The sequence below is a fragment of the Squalius cephalus genome (assembly GCF_949319135.1).
Source record: "Squalius cephalus genome assembly, chromosome: 22".
NCBI lineage: Eukaryota > Metazoa > Chordata > Actinopteri > Cypriniformes > Leuciscidae > Squalius > Squalius cephalus.
The window spans coordinates 3070763-3091648 of NC_137143.1; the positions used below are offsets into that span (position 1 = coordinate 3070763).

The window sequence follows — 20886 nt, forward strand, 5'->3', positions numbered from 1 at the left end:
AGCTGTATGTAAGATTGTGGCCAAAACTGGTACTGCAATCACTTTCAAATTACTGTATAGAGCGGTGTATCCGCTCCCCCTCCCCCCTGCCTCGAGGTTGCCAGATAGGCTGCAGGATCCAGCAGGAACGTAGGCTGCAGTTTGAATCTGCAGCTGTGGTAACTAGAGCAGAGATGGCAACCCGGATTCAGAAACACTACTGACTTCGTGATTGGTAGATAGATGGAGGGCGGCGCTTCAGGCCAAAACACAAGATGACAACATCAACATCAGTTGAGGGCTGCAACTTCACTTTTTAAATGACAATATCCTGGCCATACTACTTTTGTCAGTGATATAAGTATTTGAAATGAACATGATTTCTTAATGTCTAGTGACATATCAGGGCCATTTTATGATTAATTGAAATACATTTCTTACATACAGCTCCTTTAAGCATGATAACATGGTAACATATCACACTGAAGTTGGCTAATTAAAAATGAACATTTATTTCAAATAAAAGTTCTTCTTTTGGCAAAATTACATTTCCTTAATAGCCTTAACAGAGGCTTTACTCCATTCAAACTTAAATTGTCAATGTTTCATTTAATCACTGTTTGAAAACAGAATAATTTTTTGTACCTTTATTATAAAGGCTTTATAAGGTTTTATTTTATTAAATGTTTGCTCCATCTTTCATTTCAAATTCTTAAATTTGATCAATATATTCAATTAAAATAATAAGACATTAGGCTGTTTCCAATCAAATTAAATAATTTACATTGAAAAAGTATAACTGTATTAAATTAGATTATTTTAAATATTTTTGAATATACAAATAAGGAATGTTGAAAAGAATATACTTTATGAAACTAAACCGCCAGTAGGAGGCGGCAGGCGACCGTCTTAATGAGCGAGTCATTGAGTCATTCATTCAAACGATTCGTTCAAAAGGCTGATTCATTCAGAATGAGGCAGTTTATGAATAGGTAATTGAATCTTTGACTCAACCGATTCGTTCAAAACGCTGAATCATTCAGTAATGAAACACGGCTGAGTGTTGCTGTGAGATGCGCGATGGTTCTGCGGTGATCTTTGTTTGGAACTATTTTCGCTGCTGAAACAGAACAAAAACAGTCATCGCGTCTAAAATGTAAGTGACTTAATGTTAACTATTTGTTTATTGAACTGTTATGAAATCAGTCTCGGTTTCAATCTTGATGGCATTCAGGAAAACATCACTCTGATCGTGTGTAGCCTAGGCTATATATTGTTTCTTAACTATAATATGTTATAAATAACAGCAGAGCCTCAACAGCGCAACTTTGTTACCGTCAGTAGCCTACATTAGGTAGGCCTATTATTATCAACTATAGGCTATCAATCGCCACTTACATTAAATTAAATAAAACAGAATCACCCTCACGTTTTTGGTGATTCGGAATATTTTTATATTAAATGTTTTTTTTAATCAGGGCATTTGTTCGGATGGGCTACAATTCTCTCTCACTTTTCCCTTCAAAAAAACAACAACACGTGTCCCGGACAAAGTATATGGTCCCAGACAAGCGTTATTGTCGAGTCCTCCTGATATGTTTTCCTTGATTGGTTTTCCCTGAAGAGAATTAGGCTACATTGTTGAAAACGAAAGTAAAGTGACGCACGTTCATTGCGTTTTACCGTGATGAGAGTTCCGTGTCTTTATTAAACTCAACACAAAATTATTTATCTGTCATCCACCATCGATTAATTGGAATGGAATGTTTTTATTACTTATCCGCGCACTGCGCGCAGCAGCAGCACTATACGGTTTGAGAATGGACACAAGTGGTAACCGTAACAGAACCGTCACGTCACACGGTGGAAAAAGTGTAGCCTATCTGACCATGACTGTCTGTCCGAGTTTTGTCGAGAGCCGGAGGCGGCACGAAATTTGACGGAGGCGGCCGCCTCATAATTCTCTATGCAGGAAAAACCCTGGAGATCGAACGAGAGAGTCAGTAAAATGATCCGAACTTCCCTACACCTGAACGATGGCGTTAACTTGAACTGCATTTCTGTCAGTGCGTGACTACAGCTCGTTAATAAACAACGTTTTTTTGATTGATCCATTTCATTCAATCCATCTTCATTTGACAAGTGCACTTGCGCAAAAACATTTTTCATGTTCAACTTTTGTGTGTGTGTGTGTGTGTGTGTGTGTGGATGCTGCTGATAAAACAGCTTCGCCGAGACTACAAAGAGACATGCATGTGTGTGTGTTTGTGTGTGTTTGTGTTTGTTTGTTTCTTTTGTAAAAGTTTCCCGGATATAACTTCCCTATTTAATGCACAATTTTCCTTACAAATTATATTATCAGCATTACAATGTGAGTAAATGCAGCCGTGTAAAATGTAAGGGATGATGCCACCCTTCTAGAACAATGTGCATTTACGTTTAAATTGTAACATATTTAATAGCATGGAATTAAAGTGTAATTAGTGTTAGCCTACTATCTTAGCCTTTTATAGTGCATTAGGTGAGGTAATCTGATAATATTAGTGATTCTCATTTATCAAAACACTAAAATTGGTTCCGTTTTGGAGAGAAATTGGGTATTTTTTATTCTCTCTATTTAACCCATCTCATCGTGTGTGATGCTGAACTATCATATGAGTTTCTAAAGGTTTTTGAATTCTTTGCACAGTTATGAATATTGATATTTTATGCGCAACAATAGCATGCTCAGGCTCAGTGGCTTTTACCTAATTTTAAATGTTTTTTTTTTTTTTAAATGATTTAAATGGTGATGAGTATACTGATTTGATGCATTTTAAAAAGATGGATGATAGATATTCTTCAATCTTTCTGACAAAGAACAAAATATAATGTGAATTACAGTAAGTGCAATTTTTTTTTTTAAATAAATTGTTTTGCACAGTGTTTATTATAAGGGGGTAGAATCCGTAGCTCAGTACTCACTATAAGCTAATTTTTTACTCTTACTCAAGTAGTTTTTTGGACAAGTACTTTTTACTCTACTCACACTACATTTTTTGGAATGTAATACTTTTACTTGAGTATGTTTTTTCAGTACTCTTTCCACCACTGCTGATTTTGTTCGAGATGATGTGCATCTTCAAATGTGCGCTTAAAGCCCAGACACTGTGCCGATTTCAGCCGTCAGGTGTCGTCGGCGGTAGCTCTGGCACCGATTGCACATGTTAAGCATGTTTTGTTGACTTGTGGTTAGGCCTACTGATGTTCACTGATTTTAAAAGTAGCCTCAATTAGGCCTGCATGAAGTTGGAAATTATTTGCTGTTGCAAAGAATCATTTATGAATGCACTTTTAAGAAAGTAGTGGAAATAAAATAATATTTACATTTTATCAGTTGTTATTGAAACTCATCATTGCCTGGAACACACAAAAGATGGCATTTACTGCAGAGGCGTGTGTGGGTTAGGGCAGGCGGACGGGATTTTGGGGAAGGGGGGGCTCGGCTGTCCTTACCTACTCTAAGGGGAGGCTCACATTCACCCAATTTGAAAACCCCTGCTGTAGATCATTAAACTGTTCCGCATGCCTCATGGTTTCGTGAGGTGTCTTCGTGCTCAAACACTGTCTATAAAGTCATAGCGAGGGAACAGGTCAGCTGTCTAAGTCTTCAGACACATAGATCGACCCCAGCAGTGAAACATTGATTTTTCGAAACATTAATGACGAAGCATTGTTTTGTTTACTGAAATCACGTGACTTTGGCAGTGTGTGTGTGATAGAACCTCCGAACCACTGATTCTAAACAAAAGATTCGCAAAGGTTTCTAAACTTTATGAAACAGTGTTTCGAAAGCACCCATCACTAGTCCTAGTGGTTTTTGGATCTTATCCAGACCTACTGATTTAAAATGTATAAATTGCAATTTAATTTTAAAATGTATTATTTAAAGAAAAATGGAATGGTGTTTTTTTTCCTGAATTAGGCCTCATATACAGCCAGCGCTGGAGATCTAGACTCTAGACCAACTCCGTATGACATGAAGCCTGTAAACTCGTGGAACACAACAGATCGAAAACACAGTTCAGACTCACAGCGAAATGAGGTACTGACTAAAGAACAGAAACTGGCCTGAGATAATGAGTCCGATTAAATAGCAAAAAACATTCATGATATATTGAGAATGGTTGTTATTTTGTTGCAGTCAATAAGAACAAATTACTGTTATTGATTGCTTTGATATTAAAACATTGAGCATCTTTTTAATTCAGCAGACCCTACTTTCATCACACAGATATGGTCAGTTTTCTAATGATAAGGTGAGTAGGCTAACAGAAACTTTCTCAACTGAAATATACAGTTTATCACCTCTGACCTATATTTTAGTTAAATGCAGAGTTTATAGTTTAGTGTAATTTCAAATGCTTCTTTTTGCTTGGTTGGAGAAATAGAAATATTTTTTATAGTCCATTGCCGTGACTGACGATAGAACCATAAAATACAGAAAAAAAGGCAACATAAAATCACAAGGTAATGATTTTAATGCGCTGGTATCCGCAAACTATAATTGACTGTCGCACAACAATTCAGTTTAGCCTGGCAAGCCAGACCCACATCAAGATGTTGGGTCTGGGAACACACCATTGGCAGGGCTCAATCCGAGGGGCGGGATAAACGCTTGCCTTTCAAATTCCCTCTGCACGCAATAGGATAGCGCTACAACCAACCAGAGCAACGAAGAAGGTGACGTAGTCAGCGAGATTCAACTTTTGCCGTATCTGGTCGGCGAAACTCTGAACACATCTTCCTTTTTTAAGAGTGACTTCAGTGCCGTCTTTGTTCTTTTCTCAAAGAAAAGCTTAATTCCAAGTCCTCACGAGTCGCGGCCAAAGCCGATTCGAAAGACGGCTGTTCGCAAGCAGCAGCTCTTCTTTGATTTCAAGTAGCAGGGAATTCACGCAGAACCGTCACAACTCTGCTGTCATTATGTTAAGCCCGCCCACCGACTCTATACGCTCTATACACGATGTGATTGGCCTGACTGGAGTTTGGTTCTTCCAGCTCGAATGCCAACGGAGAGTTGCTAAATGACCCTGGCTGCAAAATAAAATTTGCTTCCGCTAGGGTGCGTCTAGATTTCTAGGCTACAATTCAATGACGTCAAGGCTGTGATGTGATTGGTTATCAAGTCACACATGAGCAGTTACTCCTCCTCCAATGGTAGAGCCACAGACGCTCGTATCTTCCAATAATAAGACCAGTGCTGCGTCCCAATTCACATACAATCCGTCCTAAATAGTATTCAAAATTAGAATACCCAGATGGTCTACTTTTTCCAGTTAGACTCCGAAGTGGATCCGTGTAAACTCTAACGGCAAATATAGCCCACAACCCATTGGGTGCAGGGAAGAGGATTCGATTATAACTACAAATATGAATAAAAAGTGTTAAAAAAGAACAGTCATTGCGGATCTGAGAGAGGTAATATATGCGTAATAATATTAACATTTAAATGTTGTCAGTATGTCCATATTGTAAGTTTTATCATCTATCCAAATGTACACAAATTTACGTTTTGTACCTGTACATGTTACGTATGACATGTATAGCTTGCGTATTAACAATGAGACCAAGCTGTCCAGTCAATTTTACTTTTTTTGCATTTAATAGAGTTCACAGTATCAAAGGTTCTCAAAAATATACACTGAAATTTATAATTGCACACAATAGAATTCACACATTTACACATATACAGTTTATAAAATAGTGTGAGCTAAAAGCTCAAGGATTACATTACAAAAATATTTTTATATTTTTTATATTTCTATTGTTGTGTAAATTTAAGTTGAGCGATCTTTGTTATCGTGTCCTGCTTCACCAGTTTTGTTAAGAGTTGTTCTTTGTTAGTTCATAACTCATAGTATAAGTAATAATCCATTTTTTTTTTCCATTTTGCCAAATTACTACTTATTGTTTTCAAGACAGCATTAAATGTACTCTTATTTTTCTCTATAGCTCTGAAAGCTATAAACAAGCTCAGGTCTATAGCTTTGACCTTTAAACATTTAAACAACAGCCTTAAAAAGGAAGTAACTGCATGGATTTGTCAAGATAAAACACATTCTGTGACTGGACAACAAAACCCCTCCATGCTGGACAAGAGCAGATTTTCATCACCACACGTATCATGCTTACTTAATCTAGAATTATGGCAAAGGGCACAATCATCTCATTGTCACGTTATGTGTATGTTCTAGACTAGAGCAGTGGTTCCCAACCTTTTTTTGTCTGAGACCCCTTTTTTCCCAAGAAAATATTTTAGGGCCCCCCTTCACATTTAATGACATTTAAAGCTTGCAGCAAGGATGACAAAAAAAAAATTGTTTTTATACAAACAGTATGTTTATTACTATAACCAGATATGTTTATGCACAAATAATAGCCTATAATATTGAAAATACTATAACAAAAACATCAGTAGGACATTTGTAATTAAAAAAACGTAAGCCTAGGAGTAGCCTATAAATTGGCCCTATCTGAAATGCAATAACAAAAATATCAGTATTCACACTGTTGTGTTGGAAAAAAAATGAATATAGATTATTACAAAAGTGTCTGGGACCTCAATTTGGGAAAATTGACGTGATTTGGGAAAAGCACGTAAAAGTCCTGGCAGAAAGCGATGCATAAGGATGTAGTGTAATGACAAATTATTATTTTTTCCAAAGTGTTAACAACTTAGTGTTAACTAATAATTGTTGCAAACTGGTGCTACCAACAGAATATTAGTGCATTCCTGGAACTGGGCGTCGTTACACTACATCCTTATGCATCGCTTTACAAGGACCATCCATTGGCCCAACGACGGAATCCAACGGCCTGGCAAAGGTATAATGCGTGTATGTCTTTTCAGCGCTCCAGTGAAGTTCACTTAATTTATTGGAATTTAGTTCTCTTACGAGAGGTTCTCTCGTATTGCGTAAGTAGCTTACGCTGCGGGAAAGTCTTCTTTCTCGAGATACTGAAGCCAAAAAATTATCCTTAATTTTTAATAATCTTGTCAACGCAGTGCGGCAGCATGCAGACCTAGGGCAGGCTAACTAGCGTGCCCATTGGCTGCCCTGCGGCAACTGCAGCAGCCTATCGCTGAGCCCTTGGCGTGACATCACGACCAATGAGCGCACTTGGCGCGCTTCATGCGTCACAGCCCGCCAAAGGGGGTGTGGCTTAGCGTATATAAGCAGGGCTCAGAGGCTGCTTCACTGATTTCTGTCTCTTCAGCGAAGCTCTCCGCATCGCTGGACTCTGAGGAAGCCGCCGTCGAATCAAGCGACCAGCACGCCGAGGATCTCAGACTGAGGAAGCCAGCCGCCTTTGCCGCCTTTATCTTTCCCTGCCTGCTTCGCTATCCGGCGACTATATCCTTTTTCTGCTCTGTGTGTGTGTGTTTGTGTGTTCGCCCCGCGACACACTTTGCATCTAAAAGAGCGCGAGGTGTTGTTCCAAATGCCTCACTCATCCTGTGGCTCGTGCAGAGCCACGCTCAGCGACGGAGACCGCCATGTGATCTGCGCTCTCTGCCTGGGCTTCGACCACGCAGCCCACGCCCTTTCTGCGGGCGGCTGCAAACAGTGCGAGGATTTGCCGATGTCGACCCTGCGGGCTCGACTCTCCATGTTCGAGGATCCTCCCCCTTCTCCGGCTGCCTCTACCGGGCCTCGTAAGAAGAAACGGTGCTCTCAAAGGCCTCCCGAGCCGGGAATGATAGCTGAGCGCTCGCCGGAGCCCCTCCCGCGAGCCTCGCTCTCTCCTTCTCCCCCACCCTTCACCGACGCGCAGCAGCCGGCCGTTGCCCGCACTGCCGTCGCCTCAGGGGATGAAGCAGATGACGCCGCTGATAGCTGCTCTCTGCTGGCTTCAGACAGCGAGGAGTGGTCGGGCTCTCACCGCTCCACCTCCTCGACTCAAGGGTCTAGCAGGTCCCGCGCCAGTGTCGACGCGGAGCTTCTCCGCCTCCTCACCAAAGCGGTCGACCGACTGGGACTGGACAGGTCCCCACCGAAGGAGCCTGCACCTAATCGGCTCGACGGGTGTTTTCTGCCTAGCCGCCGCCAAGCGCCAGCCTCTAGGCCAGCACCCTTCCTGCCTGAGCTCCACACGGAGCTATCAAAGTCATGGAATGCGCCCTTCTCCGCTAGACTCCGCTCTTCAGTCTCCTCAGCTCTCTCCCAGGTGGACGGGGCCGCCGAGAAGGGGTATGCTGGCATCCCCTCCGTGGAGGAAGCTGTGGCAACGCACCTTTGCCCGCCGTCTGCTAGATGGCGCTCAAAGTCTGCCCTGCCGTCCAAAGCCTGCAGGACCACCTCAGCTCTCGCCGGCCGCGCTTTCGCTGCCTCCGGCCAAGCTGCTTCTGCCCTGCACTCGATGGCTGTACTTCAGATCCTGCAAGCCGACCTCCTCCGTGAATTGGATGAGAAGGGCCCGGATCACACAGCCTTAGCGGATCTGCGCAGCGCTACGGACCTTTCGCTCCGTGCCACCAAGACCGCTGCACAAGCCATCGGCAGATCTATGGCCGCGCTCACCGTCATCGACAGACATCTATGGTTGACGCTGGCGGATATGAGTGAGACAGAGTGCGCTGTGTTCCTCAATGCCCCGCTCTCGCCCACTGGCCTCTTCGGCCCTGCAGTCAGTGGGATTGTGGATCGCTTCTCCGAAGTGCAGAAGGCGTCGCAGGCGATGAAACTCTTCCTGCCCCGCCGCTCGAGCCCAGCCGCAGGCCGCTCTCAAGCTCAGCCTCCTGCGCGCAGCTCCACACAGCGCTCGTCTCGGCCACCTACTGCTTCGCAGCGACGTCAGGGCGGCCGCCCTAGGTCGCGCTCGACCAGCCGTCACAGACCGCCGCCCCCCTGGGGACCGCGGCCCAAGATAGCGCTTAAGTCTGAGCCCGCAAAGTCCTCCTAGCAACCGGAAGGAGGAAAAGATGGGCCGGACCGCCATCAAAGCGCCCAGCTCTGTCAGTCCCTTCAAGTCAGGCTACTGCAGCAGCTTACACCGCAGCCAACGAGCCAGTAATACCACTCGCTCGCCTGCACACAAACGCCGTTTTTACGGCGGCCCCGATAAATCTCAGAAAGAGTATAATTTCGGGTTTTCCGGCTTCGGCCGAAGGTGTCATAAGTGTAGAAAATGTGCCCACTCCCATGTGCTCACTGCTACACACAAACACGGTCCCCATGGTAACGCGCTCAGAGCGCTCTCTCATAAAGCGGACACACGCCGCTCGAGTACTAAGTGTAGTAAATGTGCCCACAACTCTGTGCTCACACCTACCCGCTGCTCGCTCTGCCATTCAGTTACCTCGGGTTACAGACCCTCTAAAGCTCCCAAACACTGGCTGTGTTATAAGTGCAAACTCTGCACCCGCTCACGAGCACGCGCACTCATTTTCAGACACGATAACCCCCACGCCGCTCTCGCGCCAGGGGTGTTTGACAGCAAAACGCGCTCCATCCTTAGGGACCAAGCCATCGTACGCTGTACAGCCGGCCAGCACTGTTTACCAGCCCCCGTGTTCGAGCACCGGCGCGTGCCGCCCCATCTTCTCTGATACAGGTTCCCCATCCCGCGCAGCGTGCCGATCTGAACCCAGAAACCATTCGACCCCTAGCTATGCGTGCAAAAGCATGGGAAGCTATTCAGGGTGCATCAGAATGGGTGCTGAATACTATAAAACACGGCTATTCGCTTCAATTCGCTCGTCGCCCCCCGCGCTTTCTAGCGCAGACGGAGACGAAAGTGAGTTTAGAAGCAGCGCACCTGCTTCAAGCAGAAATAGCGAAGCTGCTGCGCAAAGGGGCTATAGAACAGGTGCATCCTTCTCTGAGCGAGTCGGGCTTTTACAGTCGTTACTTCCTTGTACCCAAGAAGGACGGAGCGTTAAGACCTATTTTAGATCTGAGACATCTGAACAAAGCCCTCATGAGACGGCCGTTCAAAATGATTACAACCAGACAAATCCTCGCGCAGATTCGCCCAGGAGACTGGTTTATCTCTCTCGATCTAAAGGACACGTACTTTCAGATCCAGATAACTCCCCGTCACAGGCCATTCTTGAGATTCGCCTTCGACGGTCGAGTATATCAATACACAGTCCTGCCGTTCGGCCTGTCTTTAGCACCCCGTACATTTACGAAATGCATGGACACGGCTCTCGCTCCCCTGAGAAGACAGGGAATGCGGATACTGAACTATCTGGACGATTGGCTTATTCTAGCGCAGTCAGAGACGGAACTTGTGTCTCACAGAACAGCGCTTCTCAGCCATCTGGAAGGTCTGGGTCTCTCGGTCAACTGGACCAAGAGCTCGTTATCGCCCCGTCAGTCAATTTCCTTTCTTGGAATAGAACTAGACTCGGTGGCTATGACGGCCAGATTGTCGGAGCAGCGCGCTGCCTATTTGGAAGGATGCGGCGAGGTGACGGATGCGGATCCATCACCTTGCCGCATCCTTCCAAATAGGCAGCCAGGTTCCGCTGAGGACATTCCAGCGTATCCTGGGGCATATGGCCTCAGCTGCAGCAGTGCTCCAGCTGGGCTTATTGCGTATGGGCCCGCTTCAACGCTGGCTGAAAGCGCGCGTGCCCCACCGAGCCTGGGCGGCCGGAGGTTCATGAGTCAGAGTGAATTAGGGCTGCATTTCAGCCCTGCAGCCCTGGCTGGCAGCCGAATGGTATCACACAGGAGTGACTATGGGGGTGATCTCTCACCAGAAAGTTGTCTCGACAGACGCTTCCAACCTAGGTTGGGGAGCGCTCTTCGAAGGCAGACCGGTCTATGGCCGCTGGTCAGACCAGGAGAATCTCCTACACATAAACTGTCTAGAGATGCTCGCGGTCGAGAAAGCGCTCAAACACTTCCTCCCATTCCTCCTAGGTCACCATGTTCTAGTCCGCACGATCAATACATCGGTAGTGGCCTATGTGAATCGCCAGGGCGGTGTCAGATCAAAGACGCTCTGCACCCTGGCGGAACGCCTCCTCGTGTGGGCTCAGCACTCTCTGCGCTCGCTGAGAGCCGCGCATGTGCCTGGCCTATGTGACTGCCTCATGTGCTGCCTCAGGTCACCAGGAGAGTCAGGGAAGCACGCCACACAGTGCTCCTCATAGCCCCGTACTGGGAGAACCAAGCTTGGTTCCCGGAACTGATACGGCTGGCAGACACAGTCCCCTGGCCGATACCGGTGAGGAGAGACCTTCTCTCTCAAGCCCGCGGCTCGATCTGGCATCACCATCCAGAGCGCTGGTCTCTGCATGCATGGATATTCAACGGATACCCGTTGATCTGCCAAAAGGGGTTATGAACACGATCATACAATCTAGAGCCCCCTCTACGAGGCGGCTCTACACGTCAAAATGGTCTGTGTTTAGCAAATGGTGCACTGCCAAGGGGCTCGATCCACAGACATGTGGGGTATCGCAAGTATTGTGTTTCCTTCAAGAGCTGCTGGACGCGGGTAGGTCCCCCTCCACGCTCAAAGTTTATGTTGCGGCCATTTCAGCTTTCACTGTCTCGGATCTGGGCCGCGCATTAGGAAGGAATGAGTTCGTCACCCGCTTCCTTAGAGGAGCCAGGAGGATGAACCCCCCGCGACCCCCCTCGGTTCCTATGTGGGATCTTTCACTGGTCTTGGAGGCCCTGAAAGCGCATCCCTTTGAACCCTTGGAAACTGTGGATATGAAATACCTCACGCTCAAAACCGTTTTTCTGATAGCTCTGTCTTCAGTCAAACGAGTGGGAGACCTTCACGCGTTGTCTATTAACGCCACGTGCCTCGAGTTCGGACCTAATGACTCTAAAGTTATTCTCAGACCGAGGCATGGTTACGTTCCCAAAATATTGGGCACTCCCTTCAGAGCGCAGGTCATTTCCCTCTCAGCCCTGCCAACCCCTGGCAGCGAGGTCGATAGTATTCTCCTCTGCCCGGTCAGGGCACTGAGAAACTATATCACACGCTCCGCCGCTTTCAGGCGCTCGGAGCAGCTTTTTGTTTCGTTTGGAGGGCGCACCAAGGGTCTCGCCGCCTCGAAACACAGACTGTCCAGATGGATAGTGGACGCTATCGCTACTGCTTATGCGTCTAAAGACCTGCAGTGCCCACTGGGCATTCGAGCTCACTCCACCAGAGGCATGGCCTCATCGTGGGCGTGGTCCAGCGGGATTTCCATTCATGACATTTGTGCAGCGGCAGGCTGGGCCTCCCCCTCTACATTTGTTAGGTTTTACAACCTGGAAGTTTCCGCCTTTGCAGGCGAAAGTTTTATCAGTCTAAGTCTCGCGTAGACTGGCCCACTATCAGTGTGCGGGCTACGTCGGTTGATTTAGCTCTACTGGTTGAGCTGCACTGTACAGGGAATTGTCAGTTCGGACCGGCTGTGCCGCTCCGTGCTCCCTAATATGTGCTTGTGTACTGCGCTAGCCTTCGTTTGGCCGCCCGGCTCCCTGTTACTTTAGCTCTATGCGTAATCTGACTCCAATTTCAAATGATAATCAAATTTAGATCATGTTTCTGATTAGAAAATAATCATAAATATTGATTATGAATTAATTTAGATCTTTGATTATTCTGATTATTCTATTCCCATACTTTCAGTTATTAATTCACTAAGGGAGTCACACGCACCGGGTTTATGTGGATCTCACGGACACAGCCTCGCCAGTCTGATCTTGGTCAGAGGGTGCAGGGTTTGCTAATACCTCTTAAGTCGGTTGCCTACTGCTCACTCATACGAAAAAGTGTAGTTTATTTAGCCACTTCCGTACAACTTGCCAAGTCAGTGATAGACAGAAATAAAAAGGTCTTCAGATGACGTGCCTACTGCTCCGTTCATATGCGCCTTTAGTTTGACCTATCCTGGACACAGAGCTGCGGTAGCACCCGCCTCCTCATAGTCTACTAAAATAATGATTTCAGAAAACTTCAGAATAAATCAAGATGTAACATTTATTTTTTCAGGTAAAAATGTATCATGCCAATTACAGAAGTAAATGATTAAAAGCCAATTCAGAAAAATACATGACATAATTTACTCAAAGATGACTCTAAAAGTAAGTAATGTTTTCCTGACAAAGACACACAGTGATGTGTCAGGGCCTTCCAACAGGAAAACACTGAAACAGCACTGTATGGGGGATGCCTGGTAAAGAGTCCCAAAGACTGCTCTGTCACCTCGCCTTAAATACCTAGACCAGAACAAAAAGGGTTATACCAATATTGTTTAGAGTTGTTTGGGTTAATCCATTCACCCCAGGGGGGTAGCACCTGAGGGGTATTGCACAAAAGTAGAATTAAGAAAGCCAGGATAACAGAACAGTCGCGGCTTGACCTAGTTTAATCAGTGCATCCTGGCTTAATCCGTTGCACGTTTGCTGAGCCAGGATGAGAACGCGCGGATATGTCAAGCCGGGTGTATATAGTTTGGATAAATGCGCGTTCACGGCATTCTTAAAAAGATCATGAAATCGATCACAGAATCACCGATGCAAAAATGGACAAAACCCGTGCGGCATACTTTTCGCCTAATGAGCAACAGCTTCTTATGGAAACGTATAAAGAAGTGAAACATATAATATGTAAAAAAGGCAACACAGCTGCTGTAATAAAGCAAAGAGAGAATGCTTGGCAAACAATAGCGGACCGATTGAATGCATAAGTAGTCCAAATAACCAGTGCTCCACTGAAACCCTCATAATTACAATTCAAGGAGTTAGGCCCTACTTGTCATTTTCAAAAATAATTGTATACTTTGCCTTAAATGTGACCAGTGGGCATGCATTTAACATGTAGAATAATTGCAAACACCTACCCACTATGTGCATCTATTTGATCTATTTAGTTTATTTTATGTCAATAATCTTTTTACTCTTATCAATTTGTATGTAGGTTTTGTTTCTAATTGATTTGATGTAATCTATAATCAGATAATTTGCTCTATTTTTATCCATCTAATAGCCCCACATCATCACATAGCCTTCACCATACCTAGAGATTGGCATGGAGTTCTTTCCATAAGATCATCTCTCAATGCAAATCATTAGGCTAACTGAAATAAAACCATGCCAATCTCTAGGTATGGCGAAGGCTATGTGATGATGTGGGGCTATTTTAATTCCAAAGGCCAAGGCAACTTTATCAGAATGCATAGTATCCTGGATCCATGAAGTAACTGGCCTTTAAAAATAAGAATCTGCCTGCCTCTAAGGGAATTTAACATAGGGGTGTCCAGACTTATAAACCCTGTATTTTAAGGAAGAACATTTATTTATTTACGATACATTATTCATTCACAAAGAAAATTGGTGTCCTTAAAGGTTGGATTTTTCCTATTTTTTTTAATTAAGGCATTAAGTTCAATTTCCAAAAGATGATTTTTTTATTCCTCTTTTTAGCATGGGTGTCTAAACTTATGCATAGCACTGTATCTCATCAACTGCAATAAAATATAATATATTGATATTTTTTCTCATTCAACAGTACATTTCTACTCTATACTTGCATATATAGATATACAGTCTATATTCTATTTCTCATATTGTATTGTATAGTTCTTTTGCACTGTGTTGGCATTCATTGTGGACACTAAAGTAATAATTGCTCAGGAAAATCTGCTTTCCTCACTGGGTGTATGACAATAAATGCTTTAAATCTCGAATAATATTCATCAAACCTCTGACATAGAAATGAACAGCAGTTTTCAATAATAACTAAAATAACAGTACGCATACTTTGATGAATGACAGAATATCTAGTATTTTAATGCAGGACCATGAAGTGACTAAAACACATTAATATCTAGTAGGATTTAGGGAGGAACTAGCCGATAAATCACTAGGATTAATCTTAGCCTGGTTGTTAGCCTGCTCCGGAGCAGGCTAGCTGCAAAGTGTAAATCTCCATTGTAACTTAATGTAGATTAATTTAGCCTCCCTTCATGCAACCGAGTCAGGGCTAAATTCAGCCAGGATAACTGGAAAATCCCAGCTTAATCCCTTATCTTGCTTTTGTGCAATACCCCCCAGGTTTCTTGAGATATCTTAAAGAGACATCAGCCAGAGAGGAGAAACAGGATTCTCCTAAGTTCTCAATCTTTCTCATTAAACCAATGACTGCAATGAAATTAAGACCATTTAACAATCGCACTGAGACACTTAAAATGATACCAAACATGAAAAAGAAAAAACAACATATATTCACAAGATACACCATTTGTGATATATAGACATTCTTAATGAACTTTCAGTGACTTGAGGAGGGAGAGGGGGAATGTGTTGAAGTCAAACAAAGAGACAAGGAGATAAGTTAGGGCAAGGCAAGGTTCTGTGCTCTGTCTTTGCTATCTGCTGTCCAGGGTGCATTTTATGGCTATATTGCAGGGTGCGTTTTGTTTTAGCAGGAAAATCAGTTCTTACAGCTTTCTGTCAGGACTTTTACGTGCTTTTCCCAAATCACTTAAGTGACCTCGACTGCACTAAGCCATCCGGCTGATATCTCTAAACAAGCTCTAACTATAATAATGTTCAACCAGGGGAAAAAGGCTTCTGGGGGGTGTTTGGCTCGAGGTCATGGTGCAAAGGACCCTAGGTTGATTTTACTCTGAACCATCCCTTTAATACAAGCCTCTGTTACTAAATTGCACTATATTGTTTTAAAATTCAAAGTTTACCATGAATCATCCTGGAAATAAAGCAGTCAGCATTATTTGTCTGAATAAGTTATGATCATGTATTTTATTTCCTGATTGTGCAACATCTGCGCAGACTCTTAAAGACAGTGCAAGTTCTATGGCGTTTTACTAGAATTACAGCTTCCATATGAGTAATGTGTTTGTTGTTGAATTAATTAACTTATGCTGCTGAGGCTGGCCAGACACTTGAAGATTTTAAGCCTGATTTTGAGCCCAATTTGCACCCCGAAGCGATCAGGGGGCATGGCCCGATTCAATGCTTGTCGTAAATTACTTTTTGTCCCAAAAATTACGGTGTCATTACGATTATTGTACTGATCACGATTGCGTCGGAGCCCTCACGATCCCAAATCGTAAATATTACAAAAACAAGATCCGACTCTTGATCGGGTTGCCTCTGACATAATAACTTGGAAGCCACTAAACATGCCACGAAAGTGGAGTATTGAGAAAGAAGATCTCCCATATTATTTTTTTCTCCTTTAGTTTTTTTCTCTCCCATAAAACAAAACTCACAGGAGAACCAGCTGATGACGGCAAACGTCCTCTATTTGTTTTTCTTCTCAAGTCACGTTTGATCTCGGACGAATCTTCAAGTGTGTGCATTAAGAGGATTATACCGCTAAAAATCAGTTGAAACTGCCCTTATATCTGTGGTTTCCCACAGTTTTAAAAACTACTAAGATTTGAAAATTGTCTAGTGTGTCCCAGGTCTTACCTTTATACACTGCTCAAAAAAATAAAGGGAACACTTTTTAATCAGAGAATAGCATCAAGTCAGTTAAACTCCTGGGATATTGATCTGGTCAGTTAAGTAACAGAGGGGGTTGGTAATCAGTTTCAGCTGCTTTAGTGTTAATGACATTAACAGCAGGTGCACTAGATGGGCAACAGTGAGACAACCCCCAAAACAGGAATGGTTTTACAGGTGGAGGCCACTGACATTTTTTCCCTACTCATCTTTTCGGACTGTTTTTCACCAGTTTTGCATTTGGCTAGGGTCAGTGTCACTACTGGTAGCATGAGGCGATACCTGGACCCTACAGAGGTTGCGCAGGCAGTCCAGCTCCTTCAGGATGGCTCATCAATACGTGCCATTGCCAGAAGGTTTGCTGTGTCTCCCAGCACAGTCTCAAGAGCATGGAGGAGATTCCAGGAAGACAGACAGCTACTCTAGGAGAGCTGGACAGGGCCGTAGAAGGTCCTTAACCCATCAGCAGGTCCAGTATCTGCTCCTTTGTGCGAGGAGGAACATGATGAGCACTGCCAGAGCCCTACAAAATGACCTCCAGCAGGCCACTGGTGTGAATGTCTCTGACCAAACAATCAGAAACAGACTTCATGAGGGTGGCCTGAGGGCCCGACATCCTCGAGTGGGCCCTGTGCTCACTGCCCAGCACCAGGGAGCTCGACTGGCATTTCCCATTGAACACCAGAATTGGCAGGTCCGCCACTGGTGCCCTGTGGTTTTCACAAATGAGAGCAGGTTCACCCTGAGCACGTGACAGACAGGAAAGGGTCTGGAGAAGCCGTGGAGAATGTTATGCTGCCTGTAACATCGTTCAGCATGACCGGTTTGGTGGTGGGTCAGTGGTGGTCTGGGGAGGCATATCCATGGAGGGACGCACAGACCTCTGCAGGCTAGACAATGGCACCCTGACTGCCATTAGGTATCGGGATGAAATCCTTGGATCCATTGTCAGACCCTATGCTGGTGCAGTGGGTCCTGGGTTCCTCCTGGTGCACAACAATGCCCGGCCTCATGTGGCGAGAGCATGCAGGCAGTTCCTGGAGGATGAAGGAATGATACCATTGAAGGGCCACCACGCTCACCTGACCTACATCCAATAGAACACCTCTGGGACATTGTGTTTCGGTCCATCTGACATCACCTGGTTGCACCTTAGACTGTCCAGGAGCTCAGTGATGCGCTGGTCCAGATCTGGGAGGAAATACCCCAGGACACCATCCGTCGTCTCATTAGGAGCATGCCCCGACGTTGTCAGGCATGCATACAAGCACGTGGGGGCCATACAAACTACTGAGTACCATTCTGAGTTGCTGCAATGAAATTTCAGCAAAATTGACAAGCCTGCTGCATCATTTTTTCACTTAGATTTCCGGGGTGTCTTTGAATTCAATCCTCTGTAGGTTGATCATTTTCATTTCCATCAAACGATGTGGCATCCTTTCGTTCATAACACATTACCCAGTCCATATTAGTATAGATATCCAGCATGATATGTTTCCCCATTGAGATCTGATGTGTTTTCAAAGTGTTCCTTTAATTTTTTTGAGCAGTGTATATATTATACATTGGGATACCAAACGCAGGAGTGGCAATGCTCTTTCTGTCACCCCGAGAGATCCTCTCCTGGAGAGAACTCATTTATGACATGTAGTTTGGAATTTTAATTCAGTTATTTTAAATGTTTCTGAGGGTAGATTAAATAAAATCATATTACATGTTTTTAGGTGAACAGTGCTGTACCAGCAGGAGACAAAAACACGGTCGATGAAGTTGCTGCAACTAACAGTGGACTCACTGTCCCCCTCTATCAGTTCTGGTACATGCATCACGCTTACAGAAAGGAGTTGGAGCAAATTGAGAAACAGCATGGAGTCTCTATTGATGCAGAAGTGTCAGTCTCAATCAAACCCAACAAGAGCTCAAGCCCTGATTCTGTGTCTAAAGCCTCTGATGACTTTGAAAAACTTGTTCAGGGATGTATTGGTAGTTTTAGTGATGTTGCCATTAATCATAATCACATGGATTCAGATATTGTGAAGCTGGCCCTTCATGCCATTCAAACAGAGGACGCAAAGATGATGTTCACCAAGTCTGCCAGTAACTGCCTGTTCTTTGGACCGAAGAAATTTACAGACATGATTAAAAGAGAGGTAGAAGGAACAAGAATGGAAAGCCAATTCAATTACAAATCAAGTCAAATGAATAAAGACAACAACTTCTCTCCACAAAGCAGGTTTTCATTGGACATGGACACAAAGGACATGGACATGAACAGTGCTGTACCATCAGGAGACAAAAACAGGGTTGATGAAGTTGCTGCAACTAACAGTGGACTCGCTGTCCCCCTCTATCAGTTCTGGTACATGCAGCACGCTTACAGAAAGGAGTTGGAGCAAATTGAGAAACAGCATGGAGTCTCTATTTGTGCAGATGTGTCAGTCTCAATCAAACCCAACAAGAGCTCAAGCCCTGATTCTGTGTCTAAAGCCTCTGATGACTTTGAAAAACTTGTTCAGGGACGTATTGGTAGTTTTAGTGATGTTGCCATTAATCATAATCACATGGATTCAGATATTGTGAAGCTGGCCCTTCATGCCATTCAAACAGAGGAGGCAAAGATGATGTTCACCAAGTCTGCCAGTAACTGCCTGTTCTTTGGACCGAAGAAATTTACAGACATGATTAAAAGAGAGGTAGAAGGAACAAGAATGGAAAGCCAATTCAATGACAAATCAAGTCAAATGAATAAAGACAACAACTTCTCTCCACAAAGCAGGTCTTCATTGGACATGGACACAAAGGACCTTCCAAATCATCTTGAGATGGACAAGGTTCATTGGGATCTGATGAAACTTTCCTATAAGGAGCAATTATCTCAGCTTGAAACAAAGTACGGAGTGTCATTTAATGAAGAAAAACAGCAGAGAAATTTAACCATTACGATTCAAGCTCGATCCAAAGGAGTTCAGCATATTAATCTTGAAAGTCACGCCATCAGAGCTTTAACTCAACTCTACCAGAAACTTGCATCAGCCGCTGTCACCTGTGAACTCAAAAACCCTGCAGACGCAACTCTTGTGGCATCAGCAGTAGAGAAACTTCAGCATCATTGTGTTGTTGCAGGAGATGTGTTCAGTTGCTGGAGGCTCGTTGGACTGCCAGAACATCTTGGTCCTGCCATTGCTGAAATTGAGAAGATGCTTCAGAAAAGAGTGTTTGATGACAAGCAGAAGAAATCGATCGGTTACTCGGAGGATGTTCCTCATGCAAGACGAATCCAGTGGAATCTGACGCCTGATTATGGACAAGGAGCAGTGGGAGGATCAGTACGGGATGAGGGATTGAATCTTAGAAGACAAAGTGAAACAGACACTAGATTCAGTGAAGAATTAAAAGACATTTCTAGACATGAAAGTAAAGATGCTCATGCTGAAGAGGAGACATGTGCTATTTGTCTGGACAGCTTCACCAACAAGAGAAAACTGAAATGTGGGCATGAATTCTGTCAGGACTGTATGAGTGCGTTCGAGAAGAGTCTGGGATCCATCTGTCCTGTGTGTAAGGAAGTCTATGGGAAATTGGTGGGAAACCAACCAAATGGAAAAATGAAAGCAACAAAGACCCGAAGGAGTCTTCCTGGATATCCAGATTGTGGCACTATTGAAATCTACTATGATATACCCAGTGGTGTTCAAACGGTAAGAACATTTACAACTGAACTGTGATAAAAAATCTAAATCAATGAACTGTGCTAAAGGTCTACAGACTGTGCGCTCCTAATAAACCAGTCCTGGGCACATGGGCTTATCGCTGTTCTGTTCCTGAAAGGGCCACTGTCCTACAGAGTTTAACTCCAACCCTACAATCCTGGACCAGTTAATCAAGGTCTTTAGGATTACGAGAAAGTTCCAGGTAAGTGTGTTAGAGCAGGTTTGAGTTACAGTCTGCAGGACAGCGGCCCTCCGGGAGCATGATTAGACGCCCCTGCGGTTGAAGAATCACACGAACTGCAGAAAAACAAACACACAATAAAATGTAAAGATAAATTCTACACTTCTTACAATTAGCTGTTATTTATAAACCAGAAACCTATCTGATATCTGTGACCTCCTTGTAGATCCTTTTCTATTTTTACATTGATTTGTTTAATGTTATGGTACAGTAATACATCTTTTTAAAATAATTTTTAGGAGAAGCATCCAAACCCTGGAAAGCCTTTTTATGGGGCAAATCATTGTGCGTACTTACCAGACAATCGTGAAGGAAATGAAGTGCTCAAACTCCTGGATCGGGCTTTTAATCAGAGACTGATCTTTACTGTCGGGAGATCTAAAACTACGGGTGCAGAGAATGTGGTCACCTGGAGTGAAATTGATCATAAGACCAACACATTCGGTGGGCCTGAAAGGTATGAGTTCATTTAAAGTGTGCT

At 44.1% G+C, this 20886-nt stretch overlaps 1 protein-coding gene across 1 annotated transcript in view; it reads left to right on the top strand.

The window, feature by feature from the left end:
- Window positions 1-20886, top strand: part of LOC307150278 (uncharacterized protein) — a 74288-nt gene that overhangs the window by 51077 nt on the left and 2325 nt on the right. Inside the window, exons 16-19 of the mRNA XM_079857288.1 lie at window positions 3944-4063; window positions 4230-4277; window positions 18179-20152; window positions 20645-20862. Of these exons, the coding sequence (XP_079713414.1) occupies window positions 3944-4063; window positions 4230-4277; window positions 18179-20152; window positions 20645-20862 (2360 nt within the window). The remainder of the gene's footprint in view (window positions 1-3943; window positions 4064-4229; window positions 4278-18178; window positions 20153-20644; window positions 20863-20886) is intronic.